The following is an 18,004-nucleotide window of genomic DNA, read 5'->3' on the forward strand; positions in this document are numbered from 1 at the left end:
GTGGCGCCCGGCCGGCCGGGCATGCGCGGTGGCGCCCGGCCGGCCGGGCATGCGCGGTGGCGCCCGGCCGGCCGGGCATGCGCGGTGGCGCCCGGCCGGCCGGGCATGCGCGGTGGCGCCCGGCCGGCCGGGCATGCGCGGTGGCGCCCGGCCGGCCGGGCATGCGCGGTGGCGCCCGGCCGGCCGGGCATGCGCGGTGGCGCCCGGCCGGCCGGGCATGCGCGGTGGCGCCCGGCCGGCCGGGCATGCGCGGTGGCGCCCGGCCGGCCGGGCATGCGCGGTGGCGCCCGGCCGGCCGGGCATGCGCGGTGGCGCCCGGCCGGCCGGGCATGCGCGGTGGCGCCCGGCCGGCCGGGCATGCGCGGTGGCGCCCGGCCGGCCGGGCATGCGCGGTGGCGCCCGGCCGGCCGGGCATGCGCGGTGGCGCCCGGCCGGCCGGGCATGCGCGGTGGCGCCCGGCCGGCCGGGCATGCGCGGTGGCGCCCGGCCGGCCGGGCATGCGCGGTGGCGCCCGGCCGGCCGGGCATGCGCGGTGGCGCCCGGCCGGCCGGGCATGCGCGGTGGCGCCCGGCCGGCCGGGCATGCGCGGTGGCGCCCGGCCGGCCGGGCATGCGCGGTGGCGCCCGGCCGGCCGGGCATGCGCGGTGGCGCCCGGCCGGCCGGGCATGCGCGGTGGCGCCCGGCCGGCCGGGCATGCGCGGTGGCGCCCGGCCGGCCGGGCATGCGCGGTGGCGCCCGGCCGGCCGGGCATGCGCGGTGGCGCCCGGCCGGCCGGGCATGCGCGGTGGCGCCCGGCCGGCCGGGCATGCGCGGTGGCGCCCGGCCGGCCGGGCATGCGCGGTGGCGCCCGGCCGGCCGGGCATGCGCGGTGGCGCCCGGCCGGCCGGGCATGCGCGGTGGCGCCCGGCCGGCCGGGCATGCGCGGTGGCGCCCGGCCGGCCGGGCATGCGCGGTGGCGCCCGGCCGGCCGGGCATGCGCGGTGGCGCCCGGCCGGCCGGGCATGCGCGGTGGCGCCCGGCCGGCCGGGCATGCGCGGTGGCGCCCGGCCGGCCGGGCATGCGCGGTGGCGCCCGGCCGGCCGGGCATGCGCGGTGGCGCCCGGCCGGCCGGGCATGCGCGGTGGCGCCCGGCCGGCCGGGCATGCGCGGTGGCGCCCGGCCGGCCGGGCATGCGCGGTGGCGCCCGGCCGGCCGGGCATGCGCGGTGGCGCCCGGCCGGCCGGGCATGCGCGGTGGCGCCCGGCCGGCCGGGCATGCGCGGTGGCGCCCGGCCGGCCGGGCATGCGCGGTGGCGCCCGGCGGCCGGGCATGCGCGGTGGCGCCCGGCGGCCGGGCATGCGCGGTGGCGCCCGGCGGCCGGATGGCGGCGCGCTAATTCTAGTAATTTTTCCGAATTTTCCGTTATTGGATCGTTTTGTAGGGGAGCTAAATGGGATAGTTTATCTACTTTGTTGTTCCACTGGCTAGTTAGATCGCCTCCACTTTGATGGGAAGCTACCCAGGGTATGGCAAAATTTCCTTGTTTGGCGGTTCCTAGGATATCTTGCCATTTGTCCTTCTGCCATACAGGTATCTGATTTACCTCCCACCCATTTTGCTCCCAGAAAGCAAGCCATTCCATGCACCCCTTAAAAACAGCAAAAGAGTCAGTATATAGATATATATAGGTGAAGAAGATTGAGCTTCAGGAGAAGAGGATTGAGCTTCATGTGGGAAATACGCTCCAGACTGCAACTAGTTCTCCTACTTGTGCATTACCTTCTCCTTCTGTTATGATTTTTTCTTCAGTTCGAATCTGTAAGGCCACTGCCTGATATTTCCACACTTCCCCTTCCCGTCTAGCTGAGGCATCTGTGAACCAAACCTTCTCTAGTTGTTCAGAAAACAGAGGAGCAACTCGTGTAACTGGGGATGGAGGATCATTTTTGTACTTAAGGGGAAATTCTTCTTGTATAGTTAGTTTTTTGTGTGTACCCTTGGATACTTGGAAGATGGTACAATAATATTCAGTCTGTGCATACCCCTTTCGCACAGATGCATGTTGTGGCACCCCGTCAGGGGTTGGGGTTCCAGCCAAAATTGGTTTCATTATCTCTCCTGGGTTCGACCAGGACAGGGTTAATTTTCACCAAGAGCCAGGAGGGAACACAGCCAGGCGGGCTGACCCAACTTGGCCAGACAGAGCAGGGTATTCTATACTATGTGCTGTCATGCTGGGTTTTGGCTGGGGGGAGCTGGACGGCGGGAAGGTAGTTGGGGCTCGGGAACGTGCGGCAGCAGCGGGTGGTGAGAACGGCTCTCTTCATTCTGCTGTTTTGTGTTGTGTTTTCTTCTGATCTGTATCATTGTTGTTACTGCTCCCTTTGTTTACTCTTCTGTTAAACTGCCCTTATCCTGACCCACTAGTTTTTGCCTGTTTCTTTCTATTCCCCTCTGTACCCCAGCGGGGGGAGGGGTGGCAGGGCGACCCTCTGGCCCTATTGTTGCCTGCCACAGCCAAACTAGAACATTATCTTAAAGGGGCCTCTAAGTATAATTGGCTGTTGGTGGATGATATGTTCTGCTTCCCACAATGCTCGGCTCACTACAAATAGTCCCTTTTCCCATACTCTATAACTTTTTTCTGCATCCTTAAAACTACGTGAATAAAATCCAGTAGGCCTTGGGGGTCCCTCTGGCTCCTTTTGCCAAAGGTGGATTGACAGTCCTGACAGAGCAAATCCTCATTCAGTCTGGATTGGGTCAGTGGGGTGAATAGGGCCTAAGGCTTGATAGTTAGAGGCTGCAAATATTAATAATTGTAGGGCTTCCTCATGTTTAGCAGTCCAGTCCTAAGAATTACCTTTTTGCAATAAATCATATAATGGTCTAGCTATTATGGAAAAATCAGGAATATGTTTTCGCCAGAAAACCAAGGTTTGTAACACTTGGTGCAATTCTTGTTTTGAGGTAGGTATTCGTATTTGGTCTAACATTGTCAGAGTCTCATCAGGAATACACATGGCTCCTCCGTTCTGCCAGATCCCTAAGAATTTTACCTCGAGGGGCAGGAGGTTGTACCTTTTCTGGTGAAATCTGCAGACCTAGCCCTTCTAGGTGTTTAATGACTGTGGCCTGCGCTTTGCGAACTGATGCTGCTCGCTTCCCCCCCCCCCCCCCGCGTTAACACATCATCTATATACTGATAGATTTTGACCTCCTTATCCAGAGGGATTTTTTTCTAATTCCCTCGCTAGGGCATGGTGTGCTAGGGTAGGGGAGTGTTTAAGTCCTTGGGACAACCTAGTGAATGTATATTGTTGTCCTTCGCAAGTGAAAGCAAAGTAGCAAAGTGGGTTTGATGTTCAGGTTGAAGGGGAACCATGAAAAACATGTCTTTAACATAAATAGTTGCTAAAATTGGGTGGCATGTTCCTGAATGGTGCTAATGAGCTCGGCCATGTAAGGCACAGCAGCGGTTAATGGTCCTGTATTAGCATTTAAATGGCGATAATTGATTGTTAGCTGTCACTTTCCATTTGATTTTGGCACTGGCCAGACTGGGGAATTGTAAGGTGAGTGGGTGGGAACTATAACTCCTTGTTCCTGCAGTTCTGCTGGTACGGGTGCTATGCCTTCCCTAGCTCCTAATGGCAACGAATATGGTTTTACATCAGTTAATTTAGAGGAGGGGCTGGGACTAGAAGCTGCAGATTTAACTTACCTACTCCAAATGTCCAAGTGAGCTGGGTGGCAGCAAGGAGCAGCATGGGGCGGGTGACTTCTCACAAGAGCAATGGTGATTTTGTGCCTCTTGGTATGTTAGGTACCAGAAGCGATGATGGCCGTAGCATCCAAGTCTGGAATGAGCAGGTGAGTAGAGCACTGTAGCGCTTTTGAGGTGGTGGCTGTTGTAGATGAGGTTGGCGTTGGCCGCTGTGATGCTTGCTGTCAGCAGTGTGTGTGGGTGTTTTCTTGGTTTTTATTTTATTTTTTTTGCAGATGACAATGCGGAACCAGGTGACTGTAGGAGCATCCCGCTTAGCCAATGTCTCTCTTTTTTTTTGTGGAGGATGGGTGGATTCTGACCTCTGTCCTTCTGAAAGCGAAGTTGGGCAGGGGCTGGGAGGAGGGGACAAGGTTGGAAATTGCAGGGAAGGGTTGTGAAGTTAGCGTAGGGGAGAGAGCCGCTTGGGAGTGGGCCCCTTTGGGCAGGCAAAGGGACCAGGTTTCATTGCAGCACGATGCTCATGTGTGCTGGGCAGGGCATTTCCAGCCTGTGTCTGTGGCTTTGTGTTGTTTGTGTGGTCTGTCTTCTGCGCCGTAGACCCTCCTCAGGTCTTGACGTCCTTGTTGCTCTTTGCACTCAAGGAGCTCGTTATGCACATCAGGCACCATCCCTAGTGTCTCGAATGCATGTACTCGTCGGCATAGTGCCCATTAGGTGCTTCTTTTCTTGTGTTGTGTGGCAGGGCTGGGCAGTTCCTGTCTCTGTCTTATCACATACCTTCCTCACGTCTTGATGTCTCCATAGCCCTTTGTGATCAGCAGGCACCTCGGCAGCTCTCCCAAGAGTCTCAAGTGCATCTCCTCATGGGCATAGCTCCGGTCAAGCCCTTTTCATCCTGCAATTATGTCTTGCTGCCACTGCTGTGGTGATTGCACTGCTGCTGTGACACCGCTGCTGTTGTGATGCTGCCACTGCTGCTTTCATGCCACCGAGGCCTCTGTGATGCTGCCGCCACCATGATGTTGCCACAATAATACAATTTCTCGAATGCCTAGTGCATTTAAATTGTTCTTTCTCTGTGTCATTTATTTCCTTTGTTTTTTTAAATTATTTCTTGTATTTCCTTAGTACTGTCACTTTTAAAATTTTCTTCCTAAGTCCTCACTTTAGTTTGTTGTCTGTTTTTAATTTTTCCTCATTTCCGTACTCCCCGTTGCTTTTAAAATTTTGTCTACTTTTATCCCTTTTGCTGTGATTATTTGTCCACCTTTATTTTTTAATTGTTTCTTGTCTTTCCTTAGTGCCCTTGCTTTTTAAAATGTCTTTCTACATCTCTCTGTTTCATAAGTACTTCCTTCCCTAATGCGCATTGCTTTTTAAATGTTCTTCATATGCCTACCTTTTTCTTTCGAAGTATTTATTTTTAGTTATTTCTTCTCTCTTGCCCTCACTTTTTAGATTTTATTCTATGTCTCCATTTTAGTTAACCATCCCAGTTTTGCAATTTTCACCTCTATTTTTTCCACAGCACGTGGCTGTGGTGGGGTCCAGGGGAGAGGATGATGATGGCCCCTGTTCCCTATGGGCTCCATTTGTGGGCTGGGGCAGCCCAGGTGGGACCCGTGAGGTGAGGATGGGGCTGGGCCAAGATGTTCAAAAGGCTGCAGGGGGGGATGGGCTGGGGTAGCCCTGGGTGCAGCCCGTGAGGTGAGGATGGGGCTGCCTCTGCTGTGTTGGGGGGCTGTGGCTGGGGAGGGGTCTGCCCGGGCATGCCTGCCTGCAGGAGCTGGCTGGGGAGTGAATTGAAGGGGGTTCTGCAGGCAATAGGGGGTTCCAGCAAGGACTGACTGGTCTCTGTGGCGAGGCAGGATTGCTCCCAGCCATCCCCGATGGACCACACCAGCAACACCTGGCTCCGGGATCTCGGTGCCTCCATGGGCTGTGTGTGTGAGCTGCTGTGCGTCTGGGAAGCTTCGTGGAAGAGAAGTGTCGAGGCACCCGCTGCCTGCTCCTGGATGGGTGAGAGTCGGACAGCTGGTACTGCAGATGAGGAAGGTGGCAGAGGCAGAGAGAGAAGCCTTGGGGCAGTGAAGGTCTCCTGCCAGTGCCAGGAGCTGTGGTAAGTCATCTGTCTGGGCCCACCCCTGCCACGCTTCTCCAGATCTCTGCCTGTCCCTGCCTCTATCTCCTTTTTGGGCTCTCTGGCTCCCCAAAGTTTTTTGCTCTTCTGCCAACACTGCCCTGTATCTTGTCGCCTTCTACATTTCCTTTCTGTGTCTTTCCCTTTCTGGCTCCCCACCTGCTATTGTTTCACTCTTCCCACACAGCCTTCTTCCCCCTTTCTTGGGAAAATTGCAGTTCTAGGTCTCCCTCTGCCCAGTGACCTGTGTGTGTATTCGGTGACCGCCTCTGCTCTACGCCGTGTCGCTGCTCCGATGTCCTTTCCCTTGGGCCGTCTATCCAGCTCCCTCTCCCGACTTTAAATTCTTACCCGTGTGACCTGTACCCCGTTGCTTTCTAAATTTTCTGTCTGTGCCTACATTCAACTGATTCGCTGTCTGTGTGTTTTGTTTCTTCCTGCCTGTCCTCTACTTTGTTGCCTTTTCATGGTTTTTTTTCCAATGTCTTCACCTATTGAGTTTGCTGAGCCTGTTTACGTCTTGGCTAAGTGATGTAAAGGATGGATTGTGCACATATAATCCCCTAGACAAACTGTTTACTGAGTCCAGGGCTAAGTTTGGATCCAGCCGCACCTAGACTCCTCTCTGAGAAGGAGTTTAGAATGCAAGGGGGTCCATTCTGAACCTCATGGCTCCACGGGAGGGTATCCATGACAGTTTTGTCTGACCCTGTCTTCTACGCAATAGATAATGCAGTGTACTTTGCCCTTGAAGCTTGTTCAACCACTGTTGCATGTACTATCAAATTTTGTTAAATTGCTGTTATATATCAAGAAACATTTTGTTGCTTCTCTGTTATGAATGCAGCGCATCATTCTATCTGTGACATCTGCCTACTTTTTTTTTGCCTTTGCTCTCTTTAATGATTTCTTCTCTTGCTTCTTTGCCATCACTCTTTAGATTGTCTTTCTCTGTTTTAGTTCGCCATCACTATTTTTTTAATTGATTCCTTATTTCCCTCATCACTATTGCTTTTAAGATTTTCTGTCTAAGGAAAATTTTAAAAGCAACAGTGCTGAGGAAAGATAAGTAACTGAAAGAAAAGACACCCTTTCCTCCCTTAATCCCTTGGATTTTCAGATTTTGTTTCTGTGTATACTTTTATCAAGCTTCCTGTCCCTATATTGTATTTTTCTTCCATGTCATTTATACTGTCACTTTTATCATACACTTGCTATGTCTTTAGTTTGCCGTCCTTATTTTTGAATTTTTTCTCTCTTAATCCTGTGGTTTAAAAAAATTTTTTTACATCTACTTTTATTTAGTTTTCTGTTTCTCCTTTTTAATCTTTTCTGCTCTTAATCCCCATAGCTTTTAAAATTTACTTTCTATGTTTCTGTTTTAGTTTGCTGTCCTTATTTTTTAATTGTTTTCCTTTATTTTCCTAATCCCAGTCACTTTTAGTAATTTCTGTCATCTTTTATCCAGTTGACAGTTTGTATTTTGTAATGTTTTACTTGTCTGTCCCTTTCACCTTTGCTTCTTACCTTTTCTTCCTTTATGTTTTGCTTTGCTGTCCTTATTTTTTCAATTTTTTTCCTTCGTAATCCTTTTTTTTTTTTCCAAATGCCCTATCCATGTCCTTTATCCCATTCACTGTATTTTTTTTTTCATCGTTTGTTGTCTTTCCTTAGTGCAGTTGCCTTTAACGTTTTCTTTCTATGTCTACTTTTATCAAGCTCCCATCCCTAGTTTTAATACTATCTCATCTGAGGAGTATCCTGTTGGTTTTTAATTTTTTGGTTTCTTTGTATGTCTGCTTTTGCCAAGTTCCTGTTCCTACTTTTTAATTCTTTCTTGTTGGTTGTGTACTCTTTCCATTTATCAATTTCCTTTCTATGTCTCCATTTATTTAGTTTGTTGTCCCTCACCGCAACTTAGTGAGGCGTGTCTCTTTTGGTTTTGCAGGGGCTGTGCGGGCCGCCTCTGGCCTTGGACCAGCATTTGAGTTAAGCTGGGGTGGCAGCGAGGAGGAGCGTGGGGTGGGTGACTTCTCATGGGCGCAAGGGTAATTTTGTGTCTCTTGGTATCTTAGGTACTAGAAGTGATGATGGCCGCAGCATCTGACTCTGGAATGAGCAGGTGAGCAGAGCACCCTGGTGCTTCTGAGGAGAGGGTTGTTGTGGAAGAGGTGGTCACTGGCCAGAGGGATGCTTACTGTCAGTACTGTTTCTGGGTTTTGATGTTTTGGTGTTGGTTGTTTGTTTGTTTTTTTTTTTTCCTCCAGATGACAAAGCGGAACCTGGTGGCTGTAGAAGCATCCAAGTTAGCTGGTATATTTTCTCATTGAGGATGGATTCAGACCCCTGGCCCTCTGAAAGCTAAGTTCAGGGACAGGGGCTGGCAGGGAGGGGACCACGATTGGGCATAGCAGAGAGGGCTTGTAAAGTTAGTGTAGGGGAGAGGGCTGTCCAGGAATAGCCCCCTTTAGGCATGGAAAGGGAATGGGTTTGTTTTCAGCACAAGAGTGGCAGGGCAGGGCAGTTTCATGCTCTGTCTTATCCCATACCTTCTTTGGGTCTCGATGTCTCCATAGCTTTTAGTGATCAGCAGGAACGTTGGCAGCCCTCCCGAGAGTCTCGAGTGCATGTCATCATGGCCATAGTGCCAGTTGAGTCTTTCTTGTCTTGCAATTACATTTTGCTGTTACATCGCTGTCACCACCACTGTGGTGAGGCCGCTGCCACCATGCTCCTGTTGCTTTCATGCAACCCCGTGCACCAGTACGGGCTTGGGGGGGACCTGCTGGAGAGCAGCTCTGCAGAGAGGCACCTGGGTGTCCTGGTGGACGACGGGTTGACCATGAGCCAGCACTGTGCCCAGATTGCCAAGAAGGCCAGTGGGATCCCGGGGTGCATTAAGAAGAGTGTGGCCAGCAGGTTGAGGGAGGTTCTCCTTCCCCTCTACTCTGCCTTAGCGAGGCCCCATCTGTAGTACTCTGTCCAGTATTTCTGGGGTCCCCAGTTCAAGAAAGATGAGGAGCTACTGGAGAGTCCAGCGGAGGGCTACAAAGCTGATTAGGGGTCTGGAGCATCTCTCCTATGAGGAAAGGCTGAGGGAGCGAGGATTGTTTAGCCTGAGGAAGAGAAGGCTGAGAGGGGACCTTATAAATGCTTATAAGTGTCTTAAGGGTGGGTGTCAGGAGGATGGGGACAGACTCTTTTCAGTGGCGCCCAGCAACAGGACAAGGGGCAACAAGCACAAACTGAAGCAGAGGAAGTTCTGTCTGAACATGAGGAAGAACTTCTTCCCTCTGAGGGTGACGGAGCCCTGGAACAGGCTGCCCAGAGAGGTTCTGGAGTCTCCTTTTCTGGAGATATTCAAGACCCGCCTGGACAAGGTCCTGTGCAGCCTGCTCTAGGTGACCCTGCTTCGGCGGGAGGGTTGGACCAGATGACCCGCAGAGGTCCCTTCCAACCCCTAACATTCTGTGATTCTGTGAGGTGATGATGACGTCAAGGCATCTGTGATGCTGCCGCCACCATGACACCACCATGACAATAATCCGATTTCCCTAAATACCTAGTCCTCTTTAAATGTTCTTTGTCTGCCTCGCTTATTCCCTTTGCTTTTTTTTTATTATTTCTTGTCTTTCTTTAGTGCCTTTGCTTTTTATTTTTTCTCTCTAGATCTCTGTTTTAGTATACTGTCTCTAGTTCATAATTTTTTCTTTTAATTCTCTAATGGCTATTGATTGTAAATGCTCTTTCTATGTGTACTTTCGTTCCTTTCACTGTCTTTTTTAACTGCTTCCTGTTTGTCTTTAGTGCCCTTGCTTTTTAATTATCTTTTCTATGGCTACTTTTATCTTGTTCGTTGTCTTTGTTTTTTAATAATTTCTTCTCTTTCCTTAGTGCTGTCGTTTCTTAAAATTTATTGTCTATGCCTGTGTGTCCTGGGTTCAGCTGGAATGGAGTTAATTTTCACAAGAATCCATGTGGGCTAACTCAAACTAGCCAATCAAATGGGATATTCGATACCATGTGACGTCATGTTTGGTATTTAAATAGGGGAGCTGGCTGGAGCAGGGAGATTTGCTACTTGGGAGCAAGGTGAGCATGGGGCTGTGAGAAAATTGCACTCTGTGTGTGTGTATATATCTATTCATTTAAAATCAGTATTATTCATGTTATTTTCTTTGCCTTTTGCTGAAGGAGGTATGTAGGCTGTTCTGGCAAGAGGTGGTCGGGTGTATCGTGGGTTATCGATCATAGGACAGGCTCCTCTAGGTGGGCTTGGGGCACCGCCAAATCCTTAGAGTTTTAAGCATTTGCGCTCATAGTTCTCGGGCAGATACTTTGATAAGGCGATAAGTATCAAGATTTAGGGCTAAGCATAGTGGGGTATCTAATCCCAGTTTGTGCCTTAGCTTTCCTGGGGTATTTTAAGTATTTCTTGTTTCCTTAGTGCCGTCACTTTTGAAATTTTCTTTCTCCATCAGTTTGCTGTCCCTATTTTTTAGTTTTTCCCTTTATTTCCCTAACCTCCTTTGTTTTTAAAATTTTCCACTTTTATCTCGCTCACTGCCTTTATTTTAAAATAAAAGTTTCATTTTTCCTTAGTGCCATTGCTTTTTAGATTTTCTTTCTGTCTTGATTTAATTCCTCATCACTATTTTAACTTTTGCTGATTTCCTTAATCCCCATTTAATTTAAAATTTTATGTCTACTTTTATCCCATTTGCTGTCTTTATCTCACTGTCCTTATATCTTAATTATTTCTTGTCTTTCATTAGTGCCTTTGCTTTTTAAGTTTTCTTTCTCCATCTCTTTTAGTTTGCTGTCCCTATTTTAGTTTTTTCTCTTTATTTCCCTGATCCTCATTCCTTTTTATATTTTATACATTTACCCAGTTTACTGTTTTTATTTTGCTGTTATTTCTTTTAAATATTTGTCTTTCTGTACTTCTGCTGCTTTTAAAATTTTCTTTCTACATATCAGTTTGCTGTCCCTATTTTAGTTTTTTCCCTTTATTTCTCATATCTCCTAATATTCTCTTTATATACCTGCTTTTATTCCCTTTGCTGTTTTTTTTAAAAGTTATTTCTTGTCTTTCCTTAGTGCCATCGATGTTTAAATTTTCTTTCTAGGTCTCCATTTTAGTTTGCTGTCTCTATTTTTAATTTTTTTCCTTATTTCCTTACTCCCCATTGCTTTTAAAAATTTTCTGTCTACTTTTATCCTGTTTGCAGTCTTTATGTATCTACCTTTATTTTTTAATTATTTTTTGTCTTTCCTTAGTGCCCTTGTTTTTTAAATTTTCTTTCTACATCTCTGTTTTAGTTTGCTATCTATATTTCACAGTTACTTCCTTTACTTCCCTAATACCTATCGCTTCTTAAATGTTCTTCATATGCTTACTTTTTTCCCTCCAAAGTCTTTATTTTCAGTTATTTCTTCTCTTTATTTAGTGCCCTCCCTTTTTAGATGTTCTTGCTATATCTTGTTCTAGATCGCTGTCCAAATTTTTCAGAATTTTCCCTCTGTTTCTTCCACAGCAAGTGGCTGCAGTGGGGTCCAGGGGAGAGGGCGATGTGCTGTTGGGCTGGGGCAACTGCCCCTGTTCCAGATGGGTTCCAGCTGTGGGCTGGAGATGCCCAGATGGGTCACATGAGTTGAGGATGGGGTTGGGCCAAGGTGTTAAAAAGGCTGCAGGGCTGACCCCATCCTCAGCCTCCAGCCTCACAGGCTGCACCTACTAGGGCTGCCCCAGCCCTGCTGTGCCAAGGGGCTCAGTCTGGGGAGGGGGCTGCCCTGGCATGCCTGCCTGCAGGAGCTGGCTAAGGAGCGAAATGAAGGGGGTTTGGCAGGCAGCTGCTTCCAGCAAGAAACAGCCAGTCCCCATGGTGAGGAAGGATTGCTCCCAGCCATCCCTGACAGAGTGCACCAGCAGCACACAGCTCGGGGAGCTCCCTGCTTCCGTTGGCTGCATGTGTGAGCTGCCATGCATCCAGGAAGCCTCGTGGGAGAGAAGCATCGAGGCACCCACCACCTGCTCCTGGGTGGGTGAGGGGTGGGCAGCCGGCACAGCAGAGGAGGAAGGTGGCAGAGAGAGAAGCCTTGGGGCAGTGAAAGTCTCCTGTCAGTGCCAGGAGCTGTGGTAAGTCATCTGTCTGGGCCCATCCCTGCCGCGCTTTTGCAGATCTCTGCCTGTCCCTGCCTCCATCTCCTTTTCAGGCTCTCTGCTCCCTGAAGTTTTTGGTCTTCTGCCAACACTGCCCTGTATCTTGTTGCCTTCTACATTTCCTTTCTGTGTCTCTCCCTTTCTGGCTCCCCACCTGCTATTGTTTCACTCTTCCCACACAGCCTTCTTCCCCCTTTCTTCGGAAAATTGCAGTTCTAGGTCTCCCTCTACCCAGTAACCTGTGTCTGTTTGGGGTGACCCCCTCTGCTCTGCATTGCATTGCTCTTCCAATGTCCCTTCCTTGGGGCTGTCTGTCAGGCTCCCTCTCCCAATGTTTAACTTCTTACCTGTACCGTCAGTACCCCATTGCTTTCTAAATTTTCTCCCTACGTCTACATTTAACCAGTTCCCTGTCTGTGTTTTATTAATTCCTGCCTGTCTTTTACTTCATCGCTTTTAAAATTTTGTTTCAACTATTTACTTTGCTGAGCCTTTTTTTTTTTTTTTTTGCCTTTCTGTTCTTCATCCCTTTACTTTTTAATTTTTCTTACTTAGTCAAATTTTATCCGGTTTGCCATCTCTATTTTTCAATTTTTTTCCTGTCTGTCTCTTACCACATCACTTTCAAAATTCTCTTTGTGTGCCCACTTTTATGAAGCTGCTAATCCCTATTTTTAATTGTTCTTTGTCAGTCGTGTACCCCCTTGGTTTTAAAATTAAGTTTGCTGTTCCTATTTTAAAATTTTATTTGTTTGTCTCCCTAATTGCTGTTGCTTCCTAAAAGTTCTGTCTACTTTTATCCTATTTGCTATGTTTATTTGTTAATTTTTTTCTGCTCTCCTTAGTGCCATTGCTTTTCAAATTTTCTTTCAACATCTTGGTTTTAATTCACAGTCCCTATTTTTAAATGTTTTTCTGTTGTTTCCCTAATCCCTGTTGTTTTTTAAATTTTCTACTTATATGCGCTGGATTTATTTCTTCTCTTTTCTTAGTTCCTTTGATTTTTAGATTCTCTTTCTATGTGTCTGTTTTAGATTACTGTCCCTATTTTCTAATTTTCCCCCTTTGTTTCCCTAATCTCCATCGTTTTTAAATTTTCTACTTTTATGTCTTTTGCTGCCTTTATTTTTGAACTATTTTTTCTCATTTTTCCTTAGTGCCATTGCTTTTTAGATTTTCTTTCTATGTCTCCACTTTAGTTCACAGTCACTACTTTTTAATTTGTGGCACACGACGCAGATCAACGTGCTTTGCACTGCCGTCCACCAGTAACGGTGCTGCGGGGCCTGCGGGGCGCTGCTGCTGTGCTCACTGCTGCTTCCGGGCACAAAACGCCGCAGCTGATGACTCGAAGATCCGGTAGGAAAAACATACCAGTACCATGTATACTGTTAAGCAGGTATTCTTTATTGTGGCGCCAGGCACACGGGGGATTTCCAAACCTGTGCGCCAGACACCCTGTTACTTCAGGTTAAATACCGTCACACATGTAAATATTCATTATATTTTTAAGAACTACTTAGCATATTTATTACTTTTCCAAGAACTAATTAGCATATGTAAGTATCTTTCACACATGTCTGTTAGCATCTTTGGAGGTCCCAAGAAGAAGGCCCATCCTCTTCATCACGGTGTTTGCTGATTGACCTTTGTTTCTGCGCAAACTCATTTCTAGGATCACGTACATCATGTCCTTCAGGTGGTTTGGCTCTGGTCTTGTTATTCTCTTGGTGCCTCCTTATCTCTGTAGCTTGGCACGTTTGCCCTCCCAAGGCCGAGCTGTCTGGAGTAGAATTATTTAGGAGTCTCTTTTATCCCACAATTATCCCAATTATTTGCTGGCATCCAAGACCACTTTTGTTTCACTCAATTATTTTGTCTAATGACTAAATGATAGCTTGTGCCCATATCCATCCACTACATTCCTTAAAAAGAAAACAGGGATTAGTTTAACAGTTACATCATTGAATCACTATGCATGCAAGTTACAGTACTAAAGACTACTAAAAACTAGAAAATATTAAGGCTTTTTTGTTATAGTTTCACGTTTCTTACAATCCCCTCTATCACCGCCCCAGGCGCGAAGCGTGGCCTTGCTGCGCTGACACCACGTGGAGCCGCAGCAGTGACACCGCCGCACCCTGGCCGCATTGTGGTACTGCAGCCTGGACTTCTGCGCAGGGTCCGGCCCTCCGGCGCACCATCAGCATGAGGCGTATGCGCGGTGCCTTGGTCACGGCATGCTCCCTGTTTTTATCCCATGTCTGGGTCCCTGTTCTTCTCTCTGCCTCTCTGTCCTTCTGTCCCTGTCCTTATCCCTGTTTTTTCTTTCTTCAGCTCTTTGTACTGCTGCCTATCTCTGTCCAGTTTACTTTCTGTTTGTTGGAGATTTTTTTGCCCTTCATTCCTCTGCCTTGCTCTGTGTTCCCTCCCTCTTGCTCCCCCAGTGTCTTGCTGTGTGTTACTGGTCCTCCTCCATGTTGACTTCCCCACCTTCCTGTTGCTCTGTCCCTCTGTCCTGCTGCATGGAGGTATTTTTTTTTTATTCTCTATTTCTGTTCTTCTGCCCGTGGCTGTTTTTTCGTTCTCGGCCTCTTTCCTGCTCCCCACCCTCGCCTTTCTCTTGCTGTCATTCTTTCCTCTTCCCTGTACCTCTGCTTTTTTGTATCCTTGCACCCCACTCCCTCAGTCTCGCTCCATCACACTGTCTTGCTCCCCATCTCTCTCTCTTCCTTTCTGTCTTCCTGATGTCTGTGTGTCCCTCAGGTCCCCCTTGTTTGTGTCTGTGTCCCAGTCTTTCTGTCTACACCCTTCTGTCATTCTCCTTCTCTTGCTCTTCTTGCTCTTCTTCTTTCTTCCTGTATCCTGCGGCACATCACTGTTTTTTCGTCCTCCATCCCTTTGTCCCACTCCGTGTCCTTGTCATTTTGACCTGTGTTCTGCCTCCCATCTTTGCTTGTTTTCTCTGTCTCTGTCCTTTTCCCTGTACCTTTTTGTCTCTGCTCCTCAGTCCTTCTCCCTCATCTTGTTTTTCTGTTTCTGCCATCCCTCTCTTTTTCTCTGTGACCCTGTGTGCTCTTCTACCTCTCAATTTGTGGTTGTCTTACGTGTCTCCCTTCTCTGTGTCTCTCTTCTGCTGTCCTGCTCCCTACCCTATTATTTATTGCTTCACCCCTTGATCTTGCTCTCAGCCCCTGTTTTCTCTCATGCTCCGCCTCTCTGCCGTTCTCTCTGTTGCTCTCATTTGCTGTCTGTCCCAGCATCCTGCTCCCTATCATTCTCTATTTCAAAGTATCTTTCTTTCTGGTGTCCTGTCCCTCACCTGTTTTCTCTGTCATTCTGTCCTTCCTCCTGTCTTTTCCTTGTCCCTCTGGCTTGCTACCCATCATTAATTTTTACTTTCTCCATCTCTCTGCCTCCGTCCGGTCACTCTGCTCCTTCTCTCTCTGTCACCAACGTTTCATTCTCCATCTCTGCCCCGCTCCCTGTCATTATATTCTCTCTGCCCTAGGTCGAATCTTGTTTCCTGCAAGTGCTTCGTCTTCTCTTGGTGCTCCTACCACCCCATCCCTTGGGATGTTTGCTTTCTAATGGCAGCTGATGTCGTTCACACGTCCTCTCTCTTGCAGTTGTTGGGGTTGACTTGCTGTCTTGGGATCCCATCCTTTTTTCTCCACTAGACTTCTGGAAATTACTATGATTCCCAATCTCAATGTGATACTCTGTTCATGGAGAAAAGTGTGCCTTTTGTTCCTTCCCACCCCTGTCTTTTTGTGGCATAATTGTACTCCGCTACTTAAACCTGGCCATCCGACGTCTAGACCCCCTGCTTCTGAAGGTGAGACAGAGTGAACTGAAGTTCCAGCGTATGAGCTTTTCACTTTGAGATCCACATGAAAAGAGGCAGGGCCTCATTAATATGTAGCATATTAAGGAAGAGGAAGGAAGAGAGCTGTCTGAAAATACTGACCCCTTTGCGGCCTCCACTTTTTTCTGGCCTTTACTTGCCCCCTGGCCTCCCACCCCTTTTTGGCCTCTATCCACCCACCAGCCTCCGAACCCTTTGCAGCCTCCACTTTTTTCTGGCCTCCCACGCCTTTTCAGCCTCCAATTTTTCTGGCCTCTACTTCCCTATGGCCTCCCACGCCTTTTCAGCCTCCAATTTCTTCTGGCCTCTACTTGCACTCTGCGCTCCCACCCCTTTTCGACCTCCAATTTTTCTGGCCTCTACTTGCTCCCCCTGGTCTCCCGTGCCTTTTTGTGAAGTAAGGGAGTACGAATACATTGCTCGATGGGGCCCGTTCCAGCTATCCAAGGGTGTTGGCAATGCTATTAAACATGTCCCTTCTAAATTAGACCAAACAGCTATTGCTGGCCCCAGCCATCTGCATCAACAGCTAGGTCCAAAGGGGCTTTGAAGCAATCTGGGCACTGCTTCTGGCTCATCATATTTACAGGGTGAGGTAAGTTCATGTCAGCAGCTCTCCAGTCAGTGTTCTTGTCCCAGGATCTACCATGCTCTCTGTTGCTCTTGTTTGCTGTCTATCCCAGCATCCTGCTCCCTGTTGCTCTCTATTTCACAGTATCTTCCCGTCTGTCTCTGTGTCGCTCTATCCTTCCTCTTGTCTTTTCCTTGCCCCACTGCCCTTTTACTCATCGCTATTTTTTTTTCTTCCTTTCTCCCTCTCTCTGCCTCCGTCCAGTTGCTCTCCTCCTCATCTCTCTGTCACCAACATTTCTTTCTCCATCTCTGTCCCGCTCGCTGTCCCTTTTTCTCTTATCCTCTCTGTCATCCATTCTCCCTGTAACTCTTTGTCTGTATATCTCCATAGTGCTGCCTGTCCCTTCGTTTCTCGCTGTATGCCCCTGTCCGGCTCACTGTCCCATTACTCCCCTCTGTCCTGTTCCTTGGCCTTTTTTCTCATCCTGCAGCCCATCACTTTTTTTGTCTTTCTCCACCTCTGTCTTGATCTGTGTGTCCCGTCCCGCCCCCCCCCCCCCCCCCCCCCCCCCCCCCGCCTTTCCCTCTGGCTTGTTCCCTGTCTTTTTCTCTCCCTTCTGCCTTCTTTATTCCTCTGATTAAATTTCTTGGGCTGAGCATAGAGAGAGGTGGTGAAGGGACTTAAATCCAGCTGGCGGCTGATCACACGTGGAGTTTTCCAGGGCTCCATTTTGGGGCCAGTCTTGTTTAGTACCTTTATCAATGATCTGGCTGGGGGGATTGAGTGCTCCCTCAGTAAGTTTGCAGATGACACCAAGTAGGGCGGGAGTGTTGATCTGCTTACGGGTAGGAAGGCTTTGCAGAGGGACCTGGACAGACTGGATCAATGGGACGAGGTGAATTGTGTGAGATTCAACAACAGAACCAAGTGCCGGGTCCTGCCCTTGGGTCATAACAACCCCATGTAACGCTACAGGGTTGGAGAAGAGTGGCTGGAGAGCTGCCCGGTGGAAAAGGACCTGGGGGTGTTGGTTGACAGCCAGCTGAACATGAGCCAGCAGTGTGCCCAGGTGGCCAAGAAGGCAAACGGCATCCTGGCTTGTATCAGGAATAGTGTGGCCAGCTGGAGTAGGGCAGTGATCATGCCCCTGTACTCGGCACTGGTGAGGCCGCACCTCGAGTACTGTGTTTGGTTTTGGGCCCCTCACTACAAGCAGGACACTGAGTTGCTGGACCATGTCCAGGGAAGAGCAATGAGGCTGGTGAGGGCTTTAAAGAACAGGTCTTGTGAGAAGTGGCTGAGGGAACTAGGGTTGTTTAGTCTGGAGAAGAGAAGGCTGAGGGGAGACCTTACTGCTCTCTACAGCTACCTGAAAGGAGGTTGTAGTGAAGTGGGTGTTGGTCTCTTCTCTCAAGTAATTAGTGATAGGACGAGAGGAAATGACCTCAAGTTGCATCAGGGCAAGTTTAGACTGGAGATTAGGTAAAATTTCCTAACTGAAAGTTGTGAAGCATTGGAACAGGCTGCCCAGGGAAGTGGTGGAGTCACTA

General features: G+C 49.2%; 1 protein-coding gene across 7 annotated transcripts; it reads left to right on the forward strand.

Moving 5' to 3' along the window:
* The first annotated feature begins 2,196 nt into the window (after positions 1 to 2,196).
* LOC142361679 (uncharacterized) lies at positions 2,197 to 17,008 on the forward strand. Of its 7 annotated transcripts, XM_075424021.1 has the most exons (9): positions 2,197 to 2,286; positions 3,806 to 3,852; positions 3,982 to 3,999; positions 5,238 to 5,336; positions 5,578 to 5,828; positions 7,925 to 7,971; positions 8,117 to 9,941; positions 13,212 to 13,371; positions 14,091 to 17,008. In XM_075424021.1, exons 1-6 carry the CDS (start codon positions 2,211 to 2,213, stop codon positions 7,929 to 7,931), a joined length of 498 nt encoding a protein of 165 aa, XP_075280136.1. In that variant the 5' UTR covers positions 2,197 to 2,210; the 3' UTR covers positions 7,932 to 7,971; positions 8,117 to 9,941; positions 13,212 to 13,371; positions 14,091 to 17,008. The 7 variants fall into 7 exon arrangements, with proteins under 7 accessions (XP_075280136.1, XP_075280135.1, XP_075280129.1 ...); XM_075424020.1 differs by lacking the exons at positions 2,197 to 2,286; positions 3,806 to 3,852; positions 3,982 to 3,999; positions 5,238 to 5,336; positions 5,578 to 5,828 and having other exon boundaries at positions 7,924 to 7,971; positions 8,117 to 8,162; positions 9,900 to 9,941; XM_075424014.1 differs by lacking the exons at positions 2,197 to 2,286; positions 3,806 to 3,852; positions 3,982 to 3,999; positions 5,238 to 5,336; positions 5,578 to 5,828 and having other exon boundaries at positions 7,924 to 7,971.
* Positions 17,009 to 18,004: the final 996 nt, after the last annotated feature.

Source organism: Opisthocomus hoazin, chromosome 6 (genome assembly GCF_030867145.1).
Source record: "Opisthocomus hoazin isolate bOpiHoa1 chromosome 6, bOpiHoa1.hap1, whole genome shotgun sequence".
Classification (NCBI taxonomy): domain Eukaryota; kingdom Metazoa; phylum Chordata; class Aves; order Opisthocomiformes; family Opisthocomidae; genus Opisthocomus; species Opisthocomus hoazin.